This window comes from Vombatus ursinus, unplaced genomic scaffold (genome assembly GCF_900497805.2).
Source record: "Vombatus ursinus unplaced genomic scaffold, bare-nosed wombat genome assembly UNPS02014784.1, whole genome shotgun sequence".
In the NCBI taxonomy this organism is placed as follows: Eukaryota; Metazoa; Chordata; class Mammalia; order Diprotodontia; family Vombatidae; genus Vombatus; species Vombatus ursinus.
Window position 1 is genome coordinate 11,847,397 of NW_020954562.1, and position 19,858 is coordinate 11,867,254.

The 19,858-nt window shown below is 38.6% G+C and overlaps 1 protein-coding gene across 4 annotated transcripts in view; it reads right to left on the reverse strand.

Annotated features, from left to right (window-relative positions):
* SH3D19 (SH3 domain containing 19) overlaps positions 1–19,858 on the reverse strand; it is a 221,359-nt gene that overhangs the window by 121,597 nt on the left and 79,904 nt on the right. For all 4 annotated transcript variants that reach the window (XM_027866830.1, XM_027866832.1, XM_027866831.1 and 1 more), the window contains one exon: positions 14,576–14,615. In XM_027866830.1, the coding sequence (XP_027722631.1) occupies positions 14,576–14,615 (40 nt within the window). The remainder of the gene's footprint in view (positions 1–14,575; positions 14,616–19,858) is intronic.

A 19,858-nucleotide genomic window follows, 5' to 3' on the forward strand; every position in this document is an offset into this window, starting at 1 on the left:
AGGCCACATGAAGCCTACAACATACCCAAGGCTGAACCAGATCAAAACACAATTGGAAAATACTTTAGAAATACTTAATACTTAAAAATAAAAACACAATAAAACAAAGATGATATTACATTTTAAAACTAAGCCAATGTGCAGCCCACAGTTTAGTGAACCTTGAGTGTGACACCACTGCTTTAGAAGTTACTATTTTGCCCTGATCCTCTAGTCTGACACCAGAGCACATGGGTGACCTTTGGGTTATAAAGGAAGGATGGAACTTTTTGATATCTGTTAGTGCCATCAGATAGAACTTAGGAAATACTGACCTATACAAGGTTTCTTCTAAGAAACAAGAGGTTTTCCCAACTGAGTATAAGAAACATGATGCTGCTATACTCACTACCCTAGGCTTTGGGGAATCTACTCTTCCCTTTTGTGCTTAAAAAAAAAAATCCTATCCAGTGCAGCTCCTAAGTTCTGATGTCCCCAAACTGAGAATCACACAGTCAAGTATTACATGGGGGATGTCCAGTTAGTCCACACTGCATCTTTTTTTTTTCTCTAATTTAATAAACAATTATTTAGTTCCTGTTAATTAAATAGCACCATGCTATGTACTGAGCATACAAAGACAAATAAAAAGCAGTAGTTCCCTGCCCTCAAGGAACATTCATTCTATTGCACACCCAGGCCTTCAATGGAATTCCAGGGATTTATTGCCATGCACAGAATGGTGATGTGCTTTTTTCTTGTTCTGTTTCCAATCTTCTCCAAATTTAAAAAAAAATGCATTTTTTAAAACATCACAGTCATTTTCTAATACACCCCACTGGACCCTCCATTTATAACAAAGAAAAAAAATTAGTCAAGCCAAACCAATTAATTGTCACATCTGACAGCTTATGCAACATTCCGTTACTGTACACCCCCATCTTTCTACTAAGGGAAGGGATGTCATATAGTACCATTAGACAGCTCCCCTACAACTAGACCAAGATCAGAAGTGATCAGTTGCTCCAATATTAGGTTCATTTATTCAAAGTTGATTCTATGGTTCATTATCTAGAGAGGTCACTAATTGGACAGCAATAAGGAAGGCCCCAATTCTAGAAATTGCAGTCTGAGAGTCAGAGCAATTCTTTGGTTTTAAACAAACCTTTGGAAAAGGTTTTAATGAGAGATTCAGATCCAAAAGCAGTTAAAACAGCTCCAATAGAAACCATCCAGTGTTGTTAATTGGTTCCATGAAAAAAGGACAGTGAGCAAAATAACATTATAAGGAGCTCAACAAAGACAAGCCAATTTGTGTCTAGGCTTGAAAGACATAAAGGCAGTGAGCATGGCCTGAAGATATGTGTGTATGGGAGTTTGGGGATGGACAGCCAAGAGGCATATTGAGTGTGAAGGAAAAGATGGTCTACAATTTCAAATTTGTTGTGGATACAGAAAATCTATTGCCCTAGATAGGGCCCTTCTTCTCTGGATAGTATCCATCGCAGCAAATTTACATAACTGTGGAGTGAAATGGAAAGAGGCAAAATGGTCCTGAGGTCAGAAAACCTGGGTTTGAATCCAAGGATTTTATGTTCCATTACAACAATAAAGGCATAGTATTCAGATTGAGGGATGTGGTCAAATAATCATACTCTGCCCTCATGAGAGCTCACCTGGAGCCTTGTATTCAGTTCTGGGCACCATATTTTAGGGAGAATAGTGATAAGCTATGTGCAAAGGAGGGTGAGTAGGGGAAGGGCAGAACTGGAGATAAAGATACCTGAAGGTGGAAAGAAAGAACTGGGAAGGAATATTTAGCTGGGAGAAGAGAAGGCTTACAAGGGTGTGTGAGGGGGAGAAGAGAACTATGTTCAGAGATTAGGCCCTTTCCATTTGATCCAGTATGACAAAATTAGGAGCAATGAAAAGAGTTTCAGACATACATATTTTGGCTCCATATAAGGGAAAATCACCTAACAATTAGAGCTGTCCAAAAGTAAAGTATGCTTACCTGGGGGTCTTCTAGAATATGCTGGTTGGAGAATGCTGTTAGTTTCTGTTTAGGTACAAGACTAGATGACCTCTAAGATGCTATGATTCTGTGAGCATGAGTTTTGTAGCTGTCATGCCATATGGTTTCAACATGCTCATGACATAACTGCAACATGTTGATGCTAGGAGGCCACATTGCTACGGAATAACTATTTCAGAGGAAAAGAGAGTTTTGTCCAGATGAGTATTCTTCCAGGAAATGTATAATGTACTCTTGTCACTACATTGTCACAGGTAATATACTCACTTCTGGAGAATGTTGTGTCTTATCACTGAAAAAAAGTTTTGTAAACTAAATTAAAAAGTCAAGTCATACTCTGGCTTTGCCACTTACTACCCAGTATGACCTCCAGCAAGTCACTCACTAGACTTCTGTTCGTTCTACTCTAAATTGAAGGAGTTGGGGTTGAAGAATTCTCACTCCTTCCATCTTGAGATCTTACAATGAGATACCGAGAATGCTCCTCAGCTGGGGTGAGTCCATAATCTAAAGATGATGTAAGATTCCACAGATGCCTACAAATGATCTGTCCCCATCTCTCTAGGAACTCATAACCTCTCTATAATAACCTGCAGTAGCCTTCTAAATGATCTCCCTGTTTCCATTTTCTAGTTCTCTTGCTATCACAGTACATGGTGCTATTTTTTCCTATATTCTTACCTCCTTAGGGATATATGCCTAGCACTAGGATCTCTGAGTATGGGTATGGACATATTAGTCACTTCTAATATAATTCCAAGTTGTTTTCCAGAATAGTTGCTTCAATTCACAGCTGCACCAACTGGGTGTCTTTTTGCAATTCCTCCAACAATAATTATTTTCATTTCCAGTCATCTTTGTCAAACCGTTGGATATAAGGTAAAACCTCAGAGATGCTGAGTTGCATTTCTCTTATTATTAGTGATCTGAAGCAATCTTTCATATAGTAGCTAACAGCTGGCAATTCATTTGACAACTCTTTGTTCATATCCTTTGACCACTTAATTGTTGGGAAATGGTTCTTGTTCTTACATATGTGTATGTTAGTTCCTTACATATACATTTATCATGTGAGATGGTTTGCTGAGAAGAGATGTTGAGAAGGGTCATATTGGGAAATTAATGTAATGTAAAAATAAAAGGCATAAACTAAAAAATAAAGAAGTAAATGCTCAAGAAAAAAAAGATATGTTTCTTAAAAGAAGAGGTTGTGTCATTTGAAAATCTCTGTATCCCCCGAATAGCTATTTGTACACAATAAGTCCTTAAAATGTTTGCTGAATGCTGAGTGAATAGCATCTAACCTCATTAAACCTGGACTTTGACTGTGCTTAATAATGTCCTCTAACTAGAGCAACAAGTAGTTGTCCCTAAATAGAAACAGAACAGAACATTTAAGCCAGAATTTCTCAAAAGAATTTGGCCATGGAACACTTGGAACATCCCAAATTCATTCTTTGTACTTCTATCAGCAGTGCCCAGCACAGTGCTAGGCACATAGTAGGCATTTAATAAATACTTATTGATTGACTGATTGATGAGTTCCATAATTTTGTTCCATCAAACTAGGATGGCCTAGGAGCATGGAATATCCCACTGGGTAAAGAAGGTAGATTAGAAAAATTCTGGCCTCAAATAAAATAAATAAATATAATAAAATAAATAAAATATTTTCATACTGGAAAAGACAGCTACACAAAATAAGTATTTGTGGTTCATACAAAATTTCATCTTTAATATTTTATAAGATGGAGGGGAAACTATGGCCATCATCAACCATTTTTCATGGAAGACCTATTCCTATAGCCTGATAAATGCAAGTTTGGAAAACACGGCTCTACACAAAGAGAGGAAAAGAATGAAATTGAAACAAATAAAAACCAGTTGCTACTGGGAGTAACATGGCACTTACCGGCTCACTCTTTCAATGCCAAGTTGGTTACATCTCCCTTTAGAATTTCAGAGTATTAGAAGGGGCAGAGAGTGATTTTTTTTTTAAACTGCCACTGGCTGGAGCCCCTACTATCCATGTTTCACCTGCTTGTTAGGGGTCCAGGGACTAACACTTCCTGATATGTTGAAAATAAGTGATCTTCCACCCTGTCTTGGGAAGAAAGAATAGTAAGAACTTGTATCTCTGCCCAAGTTTAACTATGTGCCTGGGACTAGGGATATGATCATTAACAACTGCAAAGTAACCCCTAAACAGGAAGGCTGTGATACCACAGGCTATAGCGGCCCAAACTTTTCAATTACCCAAATGATCCACCATATAGCAATGCTTCCTTGTCATTCCTGACACGCAGGGGGAGGTGATAAAGCCGCATTTTTTCAAACCACTGCAAGACAACACAACTTATATCCTCCATAGGAGGTCATCAAATGTTAATAACCCTTTCATAGCTCCTACTCTAAGGTAATTCTTTGAAAACGCCTACACACATTTTAATTTTTCACCTCATTTACAGTGTTACAGATGCCAGAGCAGCAGTAATGTTTCTCTTAATGCTCAGAAAACATAATGCCAAAATGTAATTAAATATCTGCTATAGTTTATAGAGGCAGAGGACTCAAAACATATGGATGGGGAAAGGCTCCAGAATTATAGTAAACCAAGCCCAGCAGAGCATGGCATTTTAATAGACATATTTCAAATAAAGAAAAACATAAACAATTTATATTTTTCCACTTCAAGCTCATCCTTTTGAGTAGAATGCTGTGAGAGTAAGGTTTTATAAACAAAAATCTACCACATCTTTATTAGGGTCCACAGAGTAGCACTTGAAAGGAGCCAAAACATGGACAAAGTCACAAGAGCCTCCATGAACTTTATCAACATAAATATTTACTGAGTGCTGCTTGCCTGCTGGGCACACTGAACTGGCTGTTAATATGTATCCTGCTCATTAAGTCTCTATGTCTCCTTGTCTGCGGGAATGGATACTAGTATAATGCTATGAAAAAGATGCCTCATACACCACTTTGGGGAAGGAAAGACAGTGGAAATGCCAGTTCCTCTATGATTCCCAAAGGAACTCCTCAGAACTCGAGACTAATCTGGCACAAGAAAAGAAAACAGATTTTATACACACACACGTTACGTATACAGATAGATAGAATGAATGTATGTATGTATATAAGACATACATTATATTATACACATGTGTATTTATACATAGGTATATACAGGTGTGCATATACACATACATATACATACATATATACATATACAATGTATGTATATGAAGAATACAGAGGAGAAGGCTCCACATACACCCAAATATTTATAGCACCACTTTTTGTGGTAGCAAAGAACAGGAAACAAATTAGATGTCCACTAACTGAAGAATGGCTAAACCAACTGTGGTATACAAATGTAATAGAATATTACTGTGTTGCAGAAATGGGGAATACAATGAATACAAAGAAACCCTACAAAAATGTAAATGTAAAGAACAACCACCACAAAACGGACACTGCAAAATTACAAAGAACAAGTTTGGTCCCAAAGGAGATATATGAAGAGACATCCATTCCTACTCCTTTGTAAAGGTAGAAGGGAAAGGGGCCCATAGGTGTGAAACACTGCATATCTGGTCAGTTTTTTTTTTTTAATATATTGACCAGTTTTGTTGATTTTTCTCTTTCTCCTTTTTTTCTTTTTAAAAATAAATTTTTTTGTTATATAGGATGACCCTCTAACAGAGGCAAGGGACAGAGATACAAGGGTAAATTTAGGCAATGAAAAAACAAAAAATAGCAATTCTTTTAAGTACAGAGTAATTAAAGGAAATGATGGGCAAAAAAGTTTTGACATTTTATATGTTGAAATTAATTTAGATGTCAATAGTTACTAAGCGAGTTTAGCTAGTTGTACTGCTGTTCCATGAACATTCATTTTTTTCAAAAGATAGTCAAAATAAGCTTTATAAAGTATAAGGGCTTTGGAACAAATGAATGAATCAATGGAGGAAAACATGTCTTGGCTTTAAGGAGTTTACATTCTAATAGGTAGATACAATATCACTGAATCAACAAATACATCTAAAAATATTCTTGTCCCTATCTGGGGTGAAGTAGGATCTCACAATAGTGCTTACCTAATAACCTGGAGACATATACATTAATAACTACAAAGATACATGTTATTCAAGTGTCCACACTTGTTTGTTATCTTTAGAAAAATGTGTAAAGTACAGAGCCAGGAGAACTTATACAAAAACAACAACATTATGAAGATATCCTTTGAAACACTCGAGAATTACGATCGATGCAAAGACCAACTAGAGTTCCAGCTGACTGATGATGAGGAATGCTGACCACTTCATGACACAGAGGGGATGGACTCAGGGTGCAGAATGAGACACACATTTTTAGATGTGGCCAACGTGAGAATTTGTTTTGCTTGACTATGCACATTTGTAACAAGGGATTTGTTTTTTGTTTCTCTTTTTTTTTTCCTTTTTCAGTGGAGGGGCTGTGGGAAGGAAAGAAAAAATGCTTAATTGAAAAGTAATTTATAAAAGAAAAACAGAAGAGGGAAGGAATAAGCATTTATATAGTGCCTACTGTGTGCTAGGCATTATACTAAGTGCTTTTTAAAAATATTACCTCATTTGGAAATAATATAAGGCATTGTCTCTTTCATGTGTTTATTTGACAAAAGGTCAAAAAAACAAAAAGAACATTTGTGTAAGAAAAACTGATAAAACCAACCTGTGAAGCAACAGTGTCTCAGATAAAACGCTGAGAAGGGACACAATGCTCTGAGGACCAGAGAGAGTATTGCCACTCAAATAAATAAAGAGGGAATCTATTTGTGAGCAGAACAATAAATGAGATAATGATTGGCTTCCGCCATTGCAGTCAATCATCTTATTTGTATGTGATTGTTTTTAGAATTTTGAAGTTTATAACTGACAAAATTATAAATTAAACAACTATTTGACACTATGGGAAGATAATGTAAGGACTGTTGAGTTTCGAAGGGACAGAAAGATGTCTTGAGTTTTGCCTCCTTCATAAGATAAAGAATGATGAGTCACTGACCACTGGGGGATTCGATCTAAGCCATTAGTAGGATAAAGAAACCAACAGGAGGAGAAGCTATAAAACGAGATAGCTCGAGAAGCAAGAGAATGAACTGAGCACAAGAGGAGTCATACAAAGCTGGGAATAATAGACAGAGAAGGCTTTGAACAGAGGCAACTAATTTTTTGGTTGCTTGCTTATTCATTGCTCTGCTGGTTGGCTGGGGAAAGACTGGAACACCCGCTGGTAACTCACTGGCTTAGAGGGGAATCCTATTGGCTGAGTGCAGGTCTATTTAGGGCTATTGCCCTATAGTGCTCTCTACAGATGAGATAAAGGAACCTCTCAGGGCCCTCTACTGACTTCTCTGGTTTGAGAGGGAGAAATAGGAGGGGAAGATAGGCTTTGCCTCTATTTTACTATGAACTGAGTTTACTGTCAGGATAGGTTTGGAGCTAAGCGAACAAAGAATCCTCTTCAATTGATAAGAGGAGATTGGCAGTTCTACAGCTTAAGGGAACCATTGGTTACTGAAAGGGCATAATAATTTTTTTATTCATCTAGTTGAGGGCTGGTTGTCAGTGAAAAGTGCTTGTGATTGCTTCATAGGCTTGAAAGCAAAAGAGGAATGGCTTTGCCTAGCAGGAACATGGTGAGGACCAGGAAAGGTGCAGATCGCAGAGAAGTGGCTCCCTAAGGTATAGATTGCTCCTTGAAGGAAACTAGGATATCCAGTCCTGCAGTCAAGAGTTGCATTCTCCCACTCAGGGGCCTCTTTGCTAGGTATCTGTTGACTACTCTCCCCAAAAGGTATTGTGTGTATTGATGGAATAGTGTGACCTAGATTTATGATTATCCCTGCTCTGGTCTTCTATTGAATAAATGTTATGATTAGCCTTATTTTTTTGTCTTCAATTGAGTAAATCTTACGATTATTCTTGCATTTGCCTTATTTAATAAATATTTTCTGTTTAAGAGTTGATGGTGAAAAAAAGTTAATGGTGTTCTGTCATGATTTTGTGTAAATGGGAAACACGCTGGTAGGGGCTCAGTAATTACAACTACAACACACACCTCAGAAGACCCTCAAAATAGAGAAAGTGAGTCGTAGCAGCATAGTTATGGCTTCTTTCTAGGAGAGAGTGCAGGTTGGGATGCCACACCAGGCTACAACAGCAATAATTAATAGTAAGAGGAAGGCTTCTTTAATACAGGAATTTAGCCATCCTGTTTATTTTGAGATAATTGTTCATCCAATCTAAGAATCATTTATTAAGCACCAACTAGGTGTAAGCTACCAAGCACAGATTTTTTTTAGAAATGCTTTTTAATAGACTGACTACCTTGCCTCAGAGTAAATCAGAGCCAGAGAACTTGGGAGAAATTTATTATCTGACCCAAACGATACAGAAAGGGGTCTCTTTGATCTCTTCTTGCATTGCTATTTTTTCTCTCATCTTTTTCTTCCCTTTCCCGTGTTTTCTCTCTTCTTTTTATTCTCTCCTCTTATTTTTTTCTTTCTCTTCTTCCTATTCTTATTTTCCCTTGCTTTTCTATATTTTCATTTTTTCCTCTCTGCTCTCTCAGTTCTGTCTCTCCCTCCTGTAATAGGTACAATATCCTAACTCCCCAATGCAGATTAGGCTAGTTTTCCCTTACAAAGTATTGAAACTGTCCTTGAGATTGGATTGGCTTAGGGAACTAAAGAATCCATCTGTTGACATCACTTTCTGCTTATATGAGTACAAAACAATCATAAAGGTCTCTATCTGTGCTCTGATGATTGGTTGGTAGACTGCGATACAATTCAAGAGGCAGAAAAGGTTTGCTCAGCTGAATTAACTGGTGTTCTTGATGCACATCCTTGTTGAATATCCTTTCCCTCCTATAGCTAAGTAAATTTCCTTTTGCTAAATATTGAAATATCTATGAGTTTCTTTTTTCATTCCGATAATGAACTGAAATACCAGGGGATTGGCCTGAGTCAGGCCCAGCCAAGAATAGCTCTCCTGTTCCCACCTACCTTCCTTCCTTACTCTCTTGCCACATTTTTTGTGGAAGATAAGTCAGGGCATATTCAAAGTATTCTTTAAAGTACCCACATTAGTTAGTACTATCTTCTCCATCCAGATACAAGAAGATCCTTTAAAGCAACAATAACAGTAATATAAAGCAATAACAAAATAAAACCATTATCAATAAGCTTTAAAAAAGATCCAAAGAATGTTTTCTAGTTTGGACCTTTGGAGTTGCTGTGATTTGGGGTGCTGGGAACCCCAAAATGTAAGGGTACAGGGTGAGTCTGCCTTGAAAGAATTCAACCACTCAAGCCTTCCAGTCAAAGTAGCAAGTTTATTGTGATGCCAATAGAAGCGGGAGAGACTCTAAGTGAATCTACACTATTATACTGCCAATGGAAGTGATGGGGTTTCCATCCAAGTCGAGATCCTCACCCTTTGCCCCAAAGGGAATCTGGCTCTACAGGCCCCAGCTCCTTATTTCCCTTTGAAAGCTTTAGCCTTACCTTTTGATCTTATTCAGATGCACCTTTGCCCCTAGCCCTAAAAAGAATCTGGCTCCCATTTGTCTATGGGTCCCAGAAAAACCTTAAACTTTTAGGTTCCTTATCTACTCTCTTTATCTCCCTTTGAAAGCAAACTTCTACTTTCCAGTTCCCTTCATAATTCTCACCTAGACCCTTTTTTCAACCACCCCCCCCTTCCTCTGGCCACCCAAAGTTACTTTAAGTGTATAAAAGATCCACTCTAACCCCATTTAGATGCTGAGAATCTCTCATGACCAGAGGCTGAGACTCTCATGCCCACTTGTCCTTACGGGCGTCACCTGGCCTATGTCATTTATCTCTAATAAACTTTTTCTCTGGCTGGAAGAAGATTCGAGTTGAATTCTTTCAGGCAGGGTCAGGCACCACGATCTTGGGGTGCCTCTGTGCATCTAGGAGCACCCCAAAACCTCTAGACCTCTTCAGAAGGGGGGGAGGCGAGATTCCTATTGAGTCTGGGCAATTTAATGGGAGTAAGATTGGTACTTTTACACAGAAAAAGACTGTGAGAAGATCTGGATGGGATTAAGGAATGGCAAGTGGGGGGGGGGGGGGGTGTAGACAATGAAAGGAGTTAAGTGGTCAGAGAACCACAGTGAAAGGGCAGTTAAAAGGATTATTGAGTATCTAAATAGAAATGTGTGGGAATGTTCAGGGCAAAGACATGATCTTTTTCTTTTAGGGGTCCACATCCCATCACCCCATCAAAGTCACCTTGTATCTGACTAAATCTTTTCTGAAAACTTAAATGAACTGATGCAAAGTGAAACAAGCTGAGCCAAGAAAACAATAACTACAACAATGTAAATGGAAAGAACAACCATCACAAACAATGGAAAATGAATGTTGCAAAGTTACAAAGAATGTTTGGCGCTAAAGAAGATATGAGAAGATACTACTCTTCCCTCAGCCACGCTCAAGTGTGGGGCATTATAAATTATGTCAGATTTTTTCCAATGTATTGATCAATATTACTAAATTTGTTTTCTTCCTCTTTTTTTTCTTTAAAAAAATCCACTGTTATCAAAGATAGCTCTCTGGAAGAGGAAGAGGGGAGGGAAGATACAAAGGAGAAAACAAAGGAAAGATAACAAAAGATATCAATAAAAATCAATTTTAAAAACTTTTCTGAAATTTGACTCAAACTGTGTTCTTTCGTCCTTGAGTGGTCCTGAAAGAAAGGCGAAAAGTAGTCTAGAGGTTAATATACTTTTCACCAGGAAACTATAAGCTTGTTGAGTCTTAGCCTAAAACAGAAGCAACCTCTCCTGATTGCCGGCTCTACCCTCGCCCTAGGAAAAGAAACAAAATATAATTCAAATAATTTTTCATTTATATTTTCTTCTTCTTCCTCTATTGACTGGGCAGCAACAAGCTAGTCTGGGCTTGTCCTTGAGTGCAGAGGCAAAATCTGTCTGGCACTATCCCATTATGCAGTGTGAGAGCACCAGGAAAAAGATGAGGTAGAGGGTCACAGCCACCCTCGACCACATCCTGTCTCCCTAGCCTCCGGACCTTGTTCTTGCACTACAGAATTGTGAGTGATGGGGCCTTTGGTCTTCCTCCATTTATACCATCATTGTAGGTGTAGCTTGTGTATGACAGAACTAAAGAAGTAATGATGTCCTTATAGTCCAGATGGGGCCTAGAGGTGTCAATCTTAATTATACCAGCTGACTTTACCCACAATGGCCCAGCAAGACGATGCATAATGACAGGAAGGAGGATAAAACATTTTGGCTTTTTGAACTTCCTGCAACCTTAAACCATTCAGCTCTCAATTCCCAACCTGTAACTATGTTCATTCCAGCCATTTCCTTTCCTTCTTTCCCCTTTCCTCCCTCTTCCACCTTTTGCTATTGGAACTATAATCAAATCAACACTATTTCTTCTGGAAAGTGTCAAATGTCCTATGGATCCATTTTAAATTCCACAGATTTCTCAGACCAAAATATCCTACCCAGGTCCAATTCTCCAGTGCATACAGTTTCCTCCATTAAAATGTAAGCTCCCTGAGGGCAGGAAATGTCTTACATCTGCATTTGTAACCTCAGTGCTTAGCAAAGTACCAGGCACAAAGAAAGCACTTAACAGATACACACCAATCTCTTAGTTCTCCCTTCTAAGCACTCTTTTTCAGTCTCTTTCATTGACTCTAGGTGATCCCTTAAAGTAGAGTTTCTCTAAAGTCCTTAGCCTCCTTCTCTTAGATTCTCTACATTCAGTCACTTGGCAATCACATTCACTCTTAAAGTATCAACATTTATCTCTGTTCAAATAACTCCTAAATTTGTGGCTCAGACCCGGAGAGATCCAAATGGACTTCACTTCTCTAAACCTGCACCTTGAATAGATATTTCTACCTAGATGATGCAATAGGTAGTCAAACTCAACAAATCCAAAATGGAGCAGCTCATTCTACTTTGCTACAGCTCCAATGGATAGGCAGTTAGATGACAAAGTGTGGAGATCAGAAAGACTTGAGTTCAAATTTGACCTCAAACACTGACTAATTATAAAATCCTGGGCAAGTCACTTAACTTCAACTCAGTTTCTTCTACTGTAAAATGGGGATCATAATACCATCTACTTCACAGAGTTGTTTCGAGGATCAAAGGAGATATTTGTAAAGTTGCTTAAGCACAGTTCCTGGAATTTAGTTATTACTGTTATTGTTGTCCAGTTGTTTCTGACTTTTTGTGACCCTATGTTTTGGTTTTCTTGGCAGAGATACTGGAGTGGTTTGCCATTTCCTTCTCCAGCTCACTTTACAGATAAGGAAACTGAGGCAAAACAGAGTTAAATGACTTGTCCAGGGTCACCCAGTGAGTAAGTGTCTAAGGCTGGATTTGAACTCATGAAGGTGAGTCTTCCCGATTCTAGGCCCAGTGCTCTATCTAATGCACCACCTGGTGGCCCTGGCATATAGCAGACACTTAATAAATGCTAGTGTAAAGTAGAGCTATCATCTCATTTCTGAACACTACAATTCCAGAACTATATCATGGTGCTGTAGTAGACCAGATAATTTATACACCAAAAGTGGCTATGATTCTAATCCTATGAGTTCTTCATGCATTCATTGATAGTGATCAGTGTTTTCTGGAGTCCCGGTGATGGGCAAAATTTCACAACATTCACAGTCAGTGCTTCTTAAACTGTGGGTCACGACCCCAGTTGGGGTCTTAAAAAATTTGGCAACAGTAAAAGGTTTCTGAATGACAAAAAATTAATTAAAAATTAAACGTGTAACAAATCCAAGGTGTTTCTGGCAGTGCTTGCACATGTTGCATAGCCCAACTTCACTGAAGCCTTGGTTCTGAACACAAAGCATGCGTACTTTGTCCTGCATATGTCCTCCGGCCACACAGCTCCAACAAATGCTGCCAAAACTGGAAAAGGGGTCACTAGTGGAAAAAGTTTAAGAAGCCCTAGATAGCTTACTAGGTCAGTCAATCCACAAAAAATATAAGGAGGAAGATATGAAACATTCAATTCAATTCAACAAGCATTTATTGTGTTTGCTACGAGCCAGGTAAGAGGCAGCATGGTATAATGAATAGAGCTGCATTGACAGTAAGGCAGACAGGGGTTCAAGTCCCGATTCTCATATATACTAGTTGGGTTATACTGACCACATCATTTTACCTCCTTAACATTACCCCAGTCAATTGAGCCTATAATCTAGAGAACAGTGGTGTGAATTCATCCTTATACTGATGAAATCACAGGTCTGGAGAAAAAAAATTATGCCAGGAATTCTGTTAGGTACTAGGAATATAAAGATAAAAGTGAAAACAGTCCCTGTCCTCAAAGAAGGTAATTCCTACCAGATTTAACCTACAGGTGGTAAGTAGAGAGCACAGTGGATAGAGTGCCATGCCTGTAGTCAGGAAGACTCATCTTCATGAGTTCAAATCCCACCTCAAATACTTAAACCATTCAGCTCTCAATTCCCAACCTGTAACTATGTTCATTCTGGCCATTTCCTTTCCTTCTTTCCCCCTTTTTCCCTTTCCCACCTTTTGCTATTGGGACTATAATCAACACTATTTCTTCTGGAAAATGTCAAAGGTCAAATGTCCTAAGTTCCATTTTAAATTCCCTGGGCAAGTCACTTAACCTTGTTTGCCTCAGTTCCCTCACTTGTAAAATGAGCGGGAGAAGGAAATGGCAAACCACTCCAGTATCTTTGCCAAGAAAACCCCAAATGGGGTCACAAGGAGTTGGATATGACTAAAAAAAAAATAAGACTTCCAAAATAAAGATGCCCAGGACACAGAGTGATGCTGTATAAAGAAAAGATGGTAGGAGCAGCACAAACCCTCAAAAACTTGAGCTAAAAGCATTTAACCTGACCTAAGAGACAGAAGAGTCTATTTGGAAATGAGATTCTGGGTGAAAGGAGGGGAGAAATATACTACAAAAGAGCCAGTTAACTGAAGAGAGCTTGAAAACAAATTTCCCAAATTTCAGTACAGTACCCTGACTCTTTTTGGAGATTCAATTACTACTAAATGGAACACTGAAGTGAAAATAATAATAGCTGACATTTATATAGCACCTTAAAGTTTGCAAAGCACTTTACATATGTTTTATCATTTGACCCTCACAACCACTCTGGGAAGGCTATCAACTCCTTCTAACAAATAAGGAAACTGACACTGGGAGAAGTTAAGTGACTGGCCCAAGGTCACACACTGAGGCAGGATCTGAACTCAGGTCTTCCTGACTCCAAGTACAATGTTCTATCTACTGTGTCCCCAAGGTTGCCTATTCTATCAATATCTATCCACGTCCCCGTTCCTGATCTTTGAGGTCAAGTAATGACCAAGATTATCTTCATCCAGCACTTTTGACACAATGAAAACAACTGGAGTACAACTTATTTCAGAATAATTTTAGAAAGATGAGGAAAACTCTTGAGTTGTGACACTGCAATAGACAGATTTCTTAAAATTACATACCTTGAAGAACGATGTTCTGGTTTATTTCTTTCACTTCGATCTGTAAAGAAAGAAGATATTTACATGATAAAATTCTCCTCAGCAGTAGAGGAAAACTTTAATTTCTCAAATACTGTCCTTCCATTCAATTTAATTCACACTTTTTAAGTGCCTACTATGTGCAAGACGTGTTATTGGTATTGGAGATATAAAAACAAAAACAAAATTGTTGAAAGTTGGACTTCACCAGGAGAATAAAAACATGGTACACAGTTAAATAAATGCAAATTAATGTCTGCGTGTGAGATAACCCTGACAATTGGGGTGATTATGGAAGGGATCTTGAAGGAGATAGCATCATCTAAATTAAACCTTGAAAAAGATAATGAGTCTAACAAATAGATGCAAGGGGCAGCTAGGTGGCATAGTGGATAGAGCTCCGGCCTTGGAGTTAGTAGGATGTGAGTTCAACACTTACTAGATGTGTGACCCTGGGCAAGTCACTTAAGCCCGATTGCCTCACCAAAAAAAGAAAAGAAATAGAAATGAAAAGGGAAAATCCTCCTAGCATTGAGAGTGGAAGGATAGCCTAGATCAATCAATCAAAGCCCCTATGTGCCAGGCCCCATGCTGGGTGTTGTGGATACAAATACAAAGAATGGAACAATCCCTGCTCTCAAGAAATTGACATTCTATCAATGCACAGAAATTGAAGATGTGATGCTGAGTCTGGGGAATTCATTCCAGTTAAGTAATCCAGTTTGGCTGGAATGCAGATTGTATAGAGGTTAACAATGGGCAATAAGACCAAAAGAGTAGGTTGGGACTAGATTTCAGATCTGAAATGACAGACCAAATCTCCTTCTTTTCCATCGGAAGGTGGGGAACTATGCCTGCAGAATGTTGCATAAACTGTCAGATGAGATTGCTACATAGGTTGCTTTTGCTTATCTATTTTTCTTTCTAACTAGGGCAGGCTCATTGGGTGGTGGTGATGATATATCCTGAAATGATTGTGATGTCCAAAGAAAAGGCATCAATAAAACACTCATTTTTTTTCAAGGCAATCTGGTTAAGTGACCTGCCCAGGGTCACACAGCTAGTGTCAAGTGTCTGAGGCCGCATTTGAACTCAGTTCTTCCTGACTCCAGAGCTGGTGCTCTATTTAACTGAGCCACCTACCTGCCCTAAAATATTCATTTTTCAAGAAAAGCCAGGCTAAGCTTTGTATTTTACCCTAGAGGAAGTAGGGAGCTACTGAAAATTTTTTTAAGCAGAGAAGTGGTATGGTCAAGCCTGTGCCCTGGGAAGATTTTTTTTTTGATGGCTGTGATTCTACATAGCTGAAGTTTCTTTATAAAAAATAAATAAATAAATGGCAATTCAAAACAAATGCTGTGTCCTGCCCTTTACAGGAATCATTATCTGAGCTGAGAGGGTTTGTCTAGCTGAAGAGATGATGGTATGATGACACAGCTCATAAAGTTTATTACTTATTAAAAATCATCTTCTCAGAAAAAGCAGCATTCTGTGGATTTATTTATTTTCAACTTTAGCTGTTTTAACTCCCTTGCCAAAACCACAAAAGACTTTAGCTAAGGGGGGGGAAAGTAAGGAAACCAGAAAACCACAGATTACTCAGTCCAAAAAAATCATTCCATGAATCATGGCTGGCAGAAGTCCCCAAAAGGGTGGGGAGGGGGAAATGTAGCAGTCTGCTAAAGAACATCTGCAAATGCAGAGAAGCTGGCTAAACTCCTTCATTAACTCCCTAGCTCCCAGAAATTTTTAGACTTTAAATTTGAATGCTAACCCCCGGAGATAAGTTTTACAAAGAAGACAAAGAGTGGCTGCTTAACATTTCTTAAGCATTTGACTTGGAGTCAAAAGCCAGCTCCAGCCTACACACTTAAGTAAGGAATCACTTAACTTCCATGATTCTCAGTTTTCTCCCATTTAAAACAAAAGGGTTAGACTGGATTTTAAAATTCTTTCCACATCTAAATCCAATGAGCTTAAGCAATCAAGAAAAAGAATTAACTAACTCAATGAAACTTTACATAAAACCCACAAGTTATCTTTTCCTCCCTACTAAAAATTAGCCCACCAATATAAATATCTGGAAAAGTAAAAAAAATAAAAAAATTTTTAAAGGACCTTCCCTGTCGCCCACCTTCTTTGAAAGTAACAACTCTGGAAAACCATTATAAGCAACAGTGTTCCTATATTACATCCTTAATTTCATAGCAATAAAACAGCTGTACGGGGATGTTTTCCTCTCCTTTTCACCATTTGGAGACCAGGTAAGGATAAGGCTGGAAGTATGCAAATGAGAGAAGGAATGGAGTTAATTCAGTTCAGTTTAAAGTGATACCAATCCTCAAACCTGACGGTCGAACTCCTAAGTAAACATCTTTTCTTAGCCAAGGATTTGGCATGTGTGTGATTAGGAATTAGGAGTCTTCATGAAAAAGCTAAGGACTACTTGGTTCAGTGTATTTCCGTACCTAATACAAGATGGAAATGTGTTGGTGGTTCTAATTTGCTTCCCATTTGCATTTGATCTGACATTCCTAAAGCTCTTTGAAATAAGTCAGGCTTTACCCGTCTCTTCAAGAACCAGAACCTGCTTTTTTACCCATCAGGTACTAACATCTATTTAGCTCACACCTCAGCCAATCCCGAAACAGTAAGTTTCTTACCAACTTTTCCCCCTCAGCTTACCAGCAAGGTTTCACACTGACACCTGATGCTTCTATTTACTCACAAAGATAACCCTTCTCATCCACCCTTAGTATTTACCCAGGCAACCGCTCTTACCCGTGGCTAATAATGACCTGAAAGAAGTTTCTACTCAGCAGGGAGGGATGTCGCTGGCTGCTAGGGTCCTAGTTTCCCGCGGTGGCAAGATCTTTGTGGTACACAGAGAATATGAAGGCACCAGTAAGAGGAGGAGAAATAGAGTCACAGTCCATGTAAACAACAGACAGCATCACAGAGCTTCCCTCCAGGGCTCACTTCTGATTGGCAGATGGGCTATGACCAGGCTGAACAACTGGAATGCTGTCATTCGGGAAGTTAATGTAATGGAGTTCACTTTTCCTTTTCCTTCTCTCTGGCAAAACGCGATCTCTGGATTTTCTGTATCTTTTGACTCTCAAAACATATGGGAGCTTTACTCTTGTGTGGAGCTATTTTTTTTTTAATCTAGGAGGTTGATTTTGTAACCTATAAATGTCATATTTTCTCTAAAGTTCATTCACATGTACCCACATTCCTACACACACACAAATATATATATATATATATATTTTATATATATATGTGTGTGTGTATATATATATATAATATACACAAACTCTGTACATATAATACTCAGATCCCATATAAGTTTTAACAATTTGAGTCTAAGGGGTGAGTAATCAAATATATTGGAGAATATACCCCATGCCTGACCACTGAAAACAAAACTGAAACTTGTGTTTTGGTTTTATCTTGCTGAATGTCCACAGTTCTCTCCCTTTCTCCCTTGTACTAAGTGATTATAGAAAGCCTTGTTTGGGAACAATATCCTTTTCTTTTTCTTTCCTTTTTCCCCCTCTTCCCACTGCAAAAGGCAAAGATGGACCTGGGTGCCAAGAAGTGCTGGGTGCCGTGTAAAAACTCCCTATTTCTGATAAAATATGGAGTCGCCATGATTAATTCCAGAAGCCGAAGGGGAACAAAACCAAGCCTGGAAGGCAGATTTTAGGTACTGATTTCTTGCCAACAAAGACAGAAAAAAAAAAACAAACCTGGACATAAATACCCAAAAGCAGCATAAGAAATGACTATGAGACAATACAGTGATTTTAGTTTGGCTCTAGCATTCCAATCCTACAGAGAGATGCAATGTGGTATAGTGGATAGAGTCCAAAAGATCTGAGTTCAAACCCTGTGCCTGACATTTCATAGCCATGTGACCATGTGAAGATCACTTAATCTGTGTAAGCCTCAAGTGCCTCATCTGTAATTGGGAATAATAATATCTGTGGTAGCTATTTTTCAGGGTTGTTGCAAGGCTCAAAGGGACATGATGTATGAAAAACACTTGGCAAATTTTAAGCTTCTCCCCACTTCAGTCCATCATCCACTCAGCTTTCAGACTGATCTTCTTAAAGCACAGGTCTGATCATGTCTCCCCACTGTTCAACAAACTCCAATGACTGATTCCCTATCATCTCCAAGATCAAACACACGATTCTTTGGCATTCAAACCCCTTCATAATCTGCCCCCCTCCAATACTTCTGGTTTTCTTACCCCTTATTCCCTCCATGTGTGCTCTGTGATCCAGTGACATTGGCCTTCCTACTGTTCCTGGCACAAGACGCTTCATCGGCATTTTCACTGGCTGCCCCATACCTGAAAGTCTTTGCCACTTCATCTCTGACCTGGCTTCTTGGCTTCCTGCGTTCAGCTAAAATTCAACCTTCTATAGGCCTTTCCTGATATCCCTTAATGAGAGTTCCTTCCCTCTGTTGATTATCTCCAATTTTTTCTTCTGTATATATCCTATTAGTACATAGTCGTTTGCATGCTGTCTCTCCCATTAGACCATAAGCTTCTTAACAGCAAGGACTATCTTTTGCATTTTTTTGTATCCTCAATACTAAACACAGGGCCTGACACATAATAGGTGCTTAATAAATGCTTGTTGTTATTACATAAATTTCATTTATTTATTTATTGATTTTTCACCTTCAGCCTCTCCCTCTCATCAGCTCCTTCTCCTTCCTCCTTTGACCATGCTCAAGTTTCCTGTATTCTAAAAAACAAAAACAAGCCCCTTCCCATGGCCTCAAGATAACTTTGTTTCTTTCCCCCTTTACTTCCAAACTCCTGGAAAGCATAGATTACACCTACTGTTTCAGCTTCTTCACAACTTACTTCCCTAATGGCAAATCCTTCAACTGCCTTACATAGTCATTACTCCTGAAATTATTGTGTCTTAAAGGACAGTAATAACTTCTTGTGGTCATAACTTATAAGTAATAACTTCCAGTGGTCTTCTCTCTCAGTCCTCATCCTCCCTCATATTTCGAAGCACTTCAGGCTCCTGACCACTCTTTTTCTTCTGAATACAATCCCTTTCCTTGGCTTTCTCTCTGGGTTGCTCTCTGACCTTTCCAATTGCTATTTGGGATCTCCTTCCTTGATGTCTCATTCTCCTTCCCTACCCTAAGTGGAAGTGTTCTCCAGAGTTATGTTTTTGGCCCTCCTCTCTACCTTGGTAATTTCTTAAACTCTATAGATTCAATGATAAT